General features: G+C 44.5%; 1 protein-coding gene across 1 annotated transcript in view; it reads right to left on the bottom strand.

Annotated features, from left to right (window-relative positions):
• Positions 1 to 1,549: 1,549 nt before the first annotated feature.
• Positions 1,550 to 8,574, bottom strand: part of LOC147433761 (protein ALUMINUM SENSITIVE 3-like) — a 67,031-nt gene continuing 60,006 nt past the window's right edge. The window contains exons 3-4 of the mRNA XM_086489790.1: positions 2,332 to 2,577; positions 1,550 to 2,226 (exon numbers count right to left, since the gene is read on the bottom strand). Of these exons, the coding sequence (XP_086345916.1) occupies positions 1,927 to 2,226; positions 2,332 to 2,577 (546 nt within the window). The 3' untranslated portion in view covers positions 1,550 to 1,926. The remainder of the gene's footprint in view (positions 2,227 to 2,331; positions 2,578 to 8,574) is intronic.

The following is an 8,574-nucleotide window of genomic DNA, read 5'->3' as shown; positions in this document are numbered from 1 at the left end:
TCTGTCTTTGTTTTTCAACCTTGCATTATTTAGTCAAGCTTTTGCAAGCTCAATGTCTTCAGTACTTCTTCCCAATTGTCGTATGTGCAATGCAAGAAGGTCTTCTCTACTCATTTCATCTTTCCAAGGAAATACATTCCATGTAAGAACTACATCTTCAATTGTAATAACAAGTCCTGGGCTGCAAAGTGGCCATACTCGTCACATGTGTAACAATTCAAGGTCCGTTTTGTAAAACTCAAAGGTGGGAAAAAAGATAATCCCGATGTGCATATCCTCGATTCCTTCGTTCAGCCCGCCTTGTGTCTCCCACAACCACCGGCCACCTCCTCACACTCCACCCCCACCACCACCACGACAACCAGGGTACCAAAATCAAAGGTCAAATAATATAAGGCGCAATCAAGACCCTCCCAAAATAGAAGGCAAACTAGGTCTTCAAATGGACCAAGTTTTCATTCTGGGGAAAGAAATTGACTTCAAACTGGCGTTTTTAACCTACTTAAATTGAAGTTAAAAGAAAACTTCCTTCATATTAAAGATTTGAAAAGGTCCGATTAGATTCCTAATCAAGGTCAAACCATTGAAGCCCCGCGCAATCAAGGCACTACTAAAGGCTCTAGTTGCAGACAAGGTAATGCTTCAAGTAGCAAGATAATAAAATAGTCAAAATAAAATCTAGTAGGTCTTGCACCAACGTGGGAAATAAATCTATATACAATATATGAAGTAAAGGAAGGATAAAAGATTTCAGTATTTTAACTTTATGCAGAAGTTCAATAATATGGGTGGCAATAAAAAGTTTGCATTTGAAATGAAGAGTCTATTCACCACCTGTATAAGAATGTCCAATAGAGCTAATGCAATGTTCAATTTTTACATGTTTTCTAAGACCTTTTCATTTCCTTAGTGACTTCCTTATTCTATGGACTAAAGGCAACTGATCTCGCATGGAGAGCGAGAGCAAGAGAGGAGAGAGTACATAGAGTCTGTGGGTGCAGCACCTATAGCAATGAGATCTGCAGCTCCTTATTTTCTCATGTATGTAGTGATAGAGATAATGTGTTAGTATGGTTAATGGGCAGCCGGACACGGCCAGGCACATTGGCCATTTGACCCAACACTACATTGGAGTTTGATCCAAAACACACTGCCTTAAGTTCCACTTTAAGTACTTCAAAAAAGCACAAGAGATTCTGACATGTATGCATCCAAGAAACACCAACTTTCGATCCGAGAACACGTACTAGAGACCATATGACAAGCTTGTAAACAATAGAAATAAACAAGTTACCATTGGATTGCTGCATTAACATTCCCTACAGAAAGTTTAGAGATCTTCATCTTAGGACTGCATCTCTCACAACAACTTAACTGTTTGTGGTAAATGAGAATATTCAGCACTTTGCATGGCCCTACACTATACAGAGCCGATATACATGGTCGAAAAAGCCCCTGCTCAACATGCCCTAGGAATCATTTAGCACTTGAATGAACCTTCACTATACAGAACTGATATACATGATCGAAAGAACCTCTGCTCAACACGTCCAAGGAAAATAATACATCACAGCCAATGCGCCCAACCTTTTATTAATCCTAGAAAATCGCAATCTCGTAGAGAAGGAAAAAATTTACCTATACAGCTCAGCGGGACGCTTCATTCATTGTGAGCATCTTTGGGCACTACTGTAAATTGCCTTCCTGATATATACAAAAGATGCACTTCACTTTGCAAATTCTATCAACCGCTGTTACCAAAGCCAAAAATAAACAGTGTGCTAGATCCCAAGCTTACAAAGTCTTGTTTTTAGAGACAGGGTCATTGAGTGAACCTAGATTTATGAGACGTTAAACATTGGCTTTCATCATGCACACACCTTTCTCATGTCAACATCCCCCCCGTCCCCCCAAAAAAATAACTCCCTAATCAACTAAAAATTGATGAGTTTTAGAAAACATGGTCTGCCACCCTAGAAAGGAGGAGATCGTGCAACTGACTGCCGCACATCCAAGTACCATGTAAAGTACTTGCATTTGCATCTGCACTGCCTCCATTGGAGATGAGCCCCCCATGAGCATGCCTGTCATGGACCCCGGTAACGATATAAGACCTGCCGTCTTGATGGAATCTACCATGGGCCCCATTCCCTGCGCGATTGAATTCTCCACATGATGATGTACAGCTTGATAAGGAGATGCACCCAAAGCAAGAGCTGCTTCTATCTGGAAAAATGTAATGGCAATTGTTACTATGTACATCCGCATTGCTGAAAAATTAGAAAGCCAATAACTGCTAAGATAGTAACATTTCAGTATGCTCTATGCAACCTGGCCTTTATGGAGTCGCATGTCATTGTAAAGCCTGTTGAGAGTCCCCCCCACCATACTCATTGAATTTCCAATCACATAGCCAGCAGTTGGAATAATAAAGCGAGGGGTCACCGGGAACGCCTTCATTGTCAACATAACTGCTAGCATTCCTATGCAACCAACAATCAAAGATAGCGTTGCGACAAGCTGACTCTTTGGAAGCATCTTAGCTCTCTCTCCTGCTGTGTAGCCGGCAATTGTAACCTGTGATAAAACAAGCAACTTGGGAATTAAAATTAAATCTAACTGAGACAAACATGAGGAGCTATAGGATTTTAGAAAAAATTAGATTACTTGGTCAAGGCCAGTGCATTCAAACACAAAAAAAATTCCCTTATGCAGACTCCCTTGTAATTTCTTTATTCTATTGTTAAGTACACACAAATATGACAGACAAATTTTCATGCTTGAAGAGTGCAGCAACAAGAACAACAGGTAGAATTTGAGGCCCTCCTTTAAACAAAACAAGAAAAGCCCTGATGATAGATATATGCAAAAATGCAAACTTTAGACTCATAGTAGCCATCCACCACGAGACAACATAACTATCAACTTCATCATGCATTTTGTTGACTAATGCTCCGACATACCGTCATCATCAGTGCCCCATAGTGGGTGCAGAACTGCTTTTCTATATGAAACTTGCATTCAAGTACAAAGCTAGTGTGATCATGAGAGTACTCCAACTGCGGCATCAGGTTCTAGAATCAAGCTCGTATTTCGACGGTCATGCCAGCAGCCAAAGAAGCAGCAACGCATTGCCTCTGCCCGGCAGGCAATGGTGGCCCGATCTATAAAAAAGTGGTCCTTATTTCAGCCTAGTCATGGGAGCAGCAACACTTTTCCCGCTAGTGCTGATTTTCTCTTGCTAAACCTGGCATTTAATCTAGACAGATTTTTTTTCTCATAAGCTGTTTTTCTCTTTAGACAGATGTCCTCTGCGTAGCTAATAGCCAAAACAGGGATATCTCTCCCTTTCTTTTGGTTTATTTTATTTCACCTTGCCCTAATACCAATACAAGAGGATGTAACTTGCTTGGCACTGACAAGACAGTAATCTCACAGCAACACACTAACAAAACTGGACAATTTTAACACTTGGAAGTGGCAGAGTTCCACTTCCTAATTTATTGACCCCAAAGTCTGGCATCCCTTTTGATACTTCTTTTATATTAACCAATCACAAAGTACAACTACCCGAGAGTCCACTCTGCAATCTACTACCAAGATGATCTGCCAAGTGGACCCCCAAGGCACCCTTATAAAGGCCTGAATCCCAAAAGCTTTAGTTACACAAAGCTGGCGCTAGCCTAAACGCTCTGCTAAAAACTTTGGTGCCCAAAAGCAACTGCTAATAACAGTTGGTGCCCGAAAGCACAAATTTTTGACGCAAAAACTGCACATCGGCACCCAGGTTTTCCACCGTGTTTTACAGATGTCACACCATCACTTTGGGGAAAAAAAAAACGCCGCAATCTCTACGCGGCCAGCCTCTGCTCAGCTATTCCTGCTGTGGTTAGGGAGCTATAAAAGCACCACATGCCTTCACTCAGAGGAGGAGTTGCCAGCGCCAACAAGAGAAGACTCTGCCGCCAGAAGACGCAAGAGATCGCAAGACTCCGAAGCATGGAAATCGCTTTTCCCACGCAAGAGCGACAGGTATCTATTGTGGATTCGCCATAAGAATTGTTGTCCCGTGTTTGTGTGTGTGTTTGCAGGTATACTTCATCGCGAAAGAGAAGCGGGAAGGCTTCGGCCTACGCTTGGGAATTCTGGGAACGGAATTCGAAGGAACGACCATCGAGTCAGAGAATTGGAACGGAGGGGTTTTCTCCGGTTCTTGTGCTTGTAAAAAAGATTCTCCCTAATAAAGGATTCTCTTTAAGGGGGGGGACCAGCCCATCTTCTGGTCCCAAATACTGTGTCGAACTTCTCCCTCAACTGATTATTCGTGTGCGCTACAGTTTGTGACAGTCACTGTTTGTGGGACTACCCCATGGCATAGCAAGTTTGGCTTTGGGTTCTTCGGCTAATGACATCCCTTTCCACAACCCGACAGTACACTTGGGGTGTTGCATCTTGGTCCACTCTCACGGGGCCCTGGGCTCCTTTTTGAGTTGGCTTCCACCAGCACCATGATAGTGATCCAGGGGAGTCGACCTACACTTCAGCCTGCCACAGAGCTCATCCCCCAAGAGTGGTGTAGTGATAGAGAGTGGTGTTGGGAGCTTGTCTGTGGCCTGACACTCTGGTTCATTTGGTGGGCCCACTGCTTTCGCATCTTCGAGGCTCACCCCGTCCCACCACCAGAGACTGTTTGTGACATTTGGCAGGAGCTGAGTCATAGTCTCAGGGGTCAGTTTCAGAGACTCCAAGGCAGCTCTGACTGCATGAGGGAGCACCGGGAGACCTTCTTGTGTCTTTGGTGCCCAAGGCCCTTCTTCACCATGGTCTAGGGTGTGCCTAGATGGCACTACCAGCAGCAACCAGTGTGGCTTTTTCCTCCTCCCATTTCGTGATCTAGCCCTCATTGTACATACTTTTTTCTCACTGGGAGAGTTTCCCCATGTTTTTGATGTAGCCCTCTCTCACAGAGGTGGTCTGTAGCCTTTGGGTAGTTATTATTAACTAATGGTAGGATCTTTTTCTTGCCAAAAAAAAAAAAACTTATGGTCAACTTTTTTATATACATATTATAAAATCACTCAGCAGAGAATTGTCAGTTAGCCACCACCCCCACAATCTCAAAGAGAAGTTGGATGACTCTATTTTCCTCTAGGCAATCATTGATAAAGGTGGGACAGACCCACCCCCTACATGTGGGTCCCTTGTATTCCTTTTTCTGTTGAGTAATTTAATCATTCCTCATTTGTCAAAAAAAAAAGAAAAAGCAACAAAGGAGTAAAGTGGCTCCCCTCTCATACAACACGCACTGCACCAAACTGAACCCACCGCTTCGACGTGCACTTCTGGAATAGTCGGAGCTAAACCAAAAGCCCCAAGGTAAAGCTCTAGTCTCTGAGGAGTATCTGCCAAATCATCCTCCTCCATTTTTCATCAGGAGCCGGATAATTCCTAAACTTCGCCAAATACCTGCACCCAGTTTACCCTTCAATTTCCTTTCTTTGTCTAGAAATCTCCTCAATTTCTTCTGCCTTCGGTTGCTCCTCTGGTTCCCATTCCTTTGGCACTTCTCCCTTGAGCGGTCTCAATAGACTCACATGGAATGCGTTGCGTCAACCATATGAAGAGCATCTTGACTCAGCTAGCAAGCATTGAGATGAGGATTGAGGAGGACTGAAACGAACACAAGGAGTGGATCTCCCGGCTACACAGACCGCCTACAGACACGCGTCGGATGAACCACCCGACCATAGCCACCATCCGGCAGCTCCTCCGTGCTGCGGCCAGCGTCGGAGGACGTAGGCGTGCGCCTATAAGACCGGGCGTCCCATACCACCCAGCCTCACCTCCTCATGTAACACACTTGGACACTCCAAGTCAAGAATCTACCGCGACAACACCAAATAACCACTTCAAAACAGTTCACAGTTCACAATTTTTTCGACACTGGCCCGGCAGAGTTCCGTGCCTAGAGATATTGGCCCCAAAGACTAGCGCCCCTTTCGGTATTTCTTTTTGTATTAATCTGTGTTCAAAGTACAAGAGTGTGGGCAGGCGCTCACACTCAGACTCTTCGTCCAGATGCTCTGAGTTATGAGGCCTGTTCGCATATTTTTAAAAGTACAAGGGATGCCAAAAGCAAAGCCCCAAAAGCTAAAAATAAAAAGCTCAAAAGCTGCCTACTTTTCCACAGGCTCTCTCTCTCTCTCTCTCTCTCTCTCTCTCTCTCTCTCTCTCTCTCTCTCTCTCTCTCTCTCTCTCTCTCTCTCTCTCTCTCTCTCTCGCTTCATAAAATAAAGCAAAAAGGGCTTTCTTTCTCTCTCGGATCTCCAATTGCGTGGAGCGAAATAAAGCAAAACTACCAAAAGCTGCCGCACAAAAACTGCCAAAAAGCTGCCGTACGGAATCCCGCAATTTGCGCTGCCTGCCACGTGTCATTTCTGCCGCTAGGGTTAGGGTTTCTACAATTAGGGTTTCTGGCAAAAATTAGGGTTTTTGGCAAAATTAGGGTTTCTGGAAGAATTAGGGGTTTCTGGCATAATTAGGGTTTCTCTAGCAGCCACATCATCACTTTGTGACATACCCCTCTTGAAAGCATTGTAATCGCCCTCGATTACGCCTGCAAAACAGACAGGCCATAAACAGTCTCAGCAGACACTGACTGTTAGTACCTACGTACTAGGAACACACATCTAGCACATGTACCAATCGACAGTCACATCACACGACATCACAGGACATTGGGACCTCATCGATGCCCGATTGACTAACCCCTATTGCAAACATGTCTATTCGAGATCATTTAGACCAAAATGCTGCAGTCATTTCGTCTATCAGTTCCTGCACTTAAAAACAAGTCAAGAACAAATCAGTTTCATATTCAAGAATTCCATTTCATAAAGTCATACAGGAGAATACTGTCAGCTCTTAGTATCCCTGAAGCTCAAAGAGACATCAGTGACTCTAGCGTTCTAAAATCAAGGCATCTGTTGACAAAGGAGTGGAGTAACTCCCCTCTTGTGCATCCCACTGCACCAGACCTCCGGCCAAGCTGAATCCTCCTCCTCCATCCACTTCGCATCCAATGCAGGATAGTTCTTGAACTTAACCAAGAACCGCCTTCGGACTTTACCTTTATTCTTTGTGTCAAAACGTAAGAGCACCCAATCATCCTCCTTCAATTTCAAATTGTCACAAAACGGGAGCGTACACGAGCACTTAGAAATCTGAAAAATAAAATACTTTGCAAATGTGAGAGGAGGGAGAAGATCGACACAGTATTGGGGACCAGAAGATGGGCTGGTCCCCCCCCGTCAAGAGTATTCTTTATTCAGGGAGAATTCGTATACAAGCACGAGAACCCGAGGAAACCCCTCCGTTCTGTAATCTTAGACACGAAGGTCGTTCATTCCGTAAAGGGCTTGGGCACAAGGCCGTTCTTTCCCGTAAGGGACTTAGGCGCGAAGCCGTACTGTTCCGTAAGGGACTTAGGCGTGAAGCCCTGTACTGTCCCGTAAGGGACTTAGGCGTGAAGCCGTACTTTTGCGTAAGGGACTTAGGCGTGAAGCCGTACTTCCCATGAGGGACTTTCCCGTAAGAAGGGAGATTCCTGCAAAACAAACCACACAAAGCAACAACTCGCAATGCGTATCAACAAATTATACCTGTCGCTCCTGCTCGGAAAGGCGTGCAGAGCAATTGCAGATTCCTGTCGCCAGCACTTGCTCCAGAATCCCCAGCGCTTCAGACTTCTGCTGCTCCTTGCCTTCTTCCAAAAACTGAACGCTGGCTGCATTTTTATAGGCCCGTGCACCCAGCGGAAATAGGGCACAAAAGCAGAAGCTCTGGCGCTTCTAGAGAGAGGAGAGAGAGAGCTCGCTGTTTTCAGCCCATCCGTACAGCTTGCGTGGGTTTTTTTTTTACGTAAGCTTTTGGGGATGCTTTATTTTATTAATAAAAGGGACCGGTCACTTAAAAGTGGCTGGCCACTTTATAAAATAAAGTGTGAACTCGTTTAAACTTTAAAAACTCACTCAGTTAGTTAAAACAATGCTACACGAACACATTCCAGGCGTCCCCGGGTGAAGAACACGGCACAGATGCAATGCAGACATAGCTTCCTCGCGGGAAAGCATCTGCCCTCCCGCGAAAGTTCCTGCTTTTCGTAAAAAGCTTCTTTGAACCCATCTTTATTCTTGTGCTTGTGTTCTTACGCGTATTTTCTTACTCAGTTCGGATTTCCTCCTCAGCCTACGGAATGCCCCCTTTCTGATGCACCTGTCACCCATCATGTGACGCATCAGGGGCACTCGTAACCTGGCCCTTTCCACCGAACTTACGGAAACTCCTTCGCGATGTTTACCGTCACCCATCAAATGACACACCAAAGTTGTCCGTTCTTGATGGCACTTCCTGTAGCTACAATCTTTTAACAGTTCTTAGTGTACACAATAAAATATCCTAGAGAAAATTAATCATTAAAAATAAGAAAATAGTCCAATTAGCAACATCCCTCTGGCTTCTAAACAGTTGACCTCAACTGTAGTGCTTGAACATATACCTCTAGTATCTCGGGAT

The sequence above is a fragment of the Adiantum capillus-veneris genome, chromosome 19 (assembly GCF_014529385.1).
Source record: "Adiantum capillus-veneris isolate H3 chromosome 19, ASM1452938v2, whole genome shotgun sequence".
NCBI lineage: Eukaryota > Viridiplantae > Streptophyta > Polypodiopsida > Polypodiales > Pteridaceae > Adiantum > Adiantum capillus-veneris.
The sequence above is the reverse complement of the archived record's forward strand: the minus strand, read 5'-3'. Positions and strand labels throughout refer to the sequence as shown.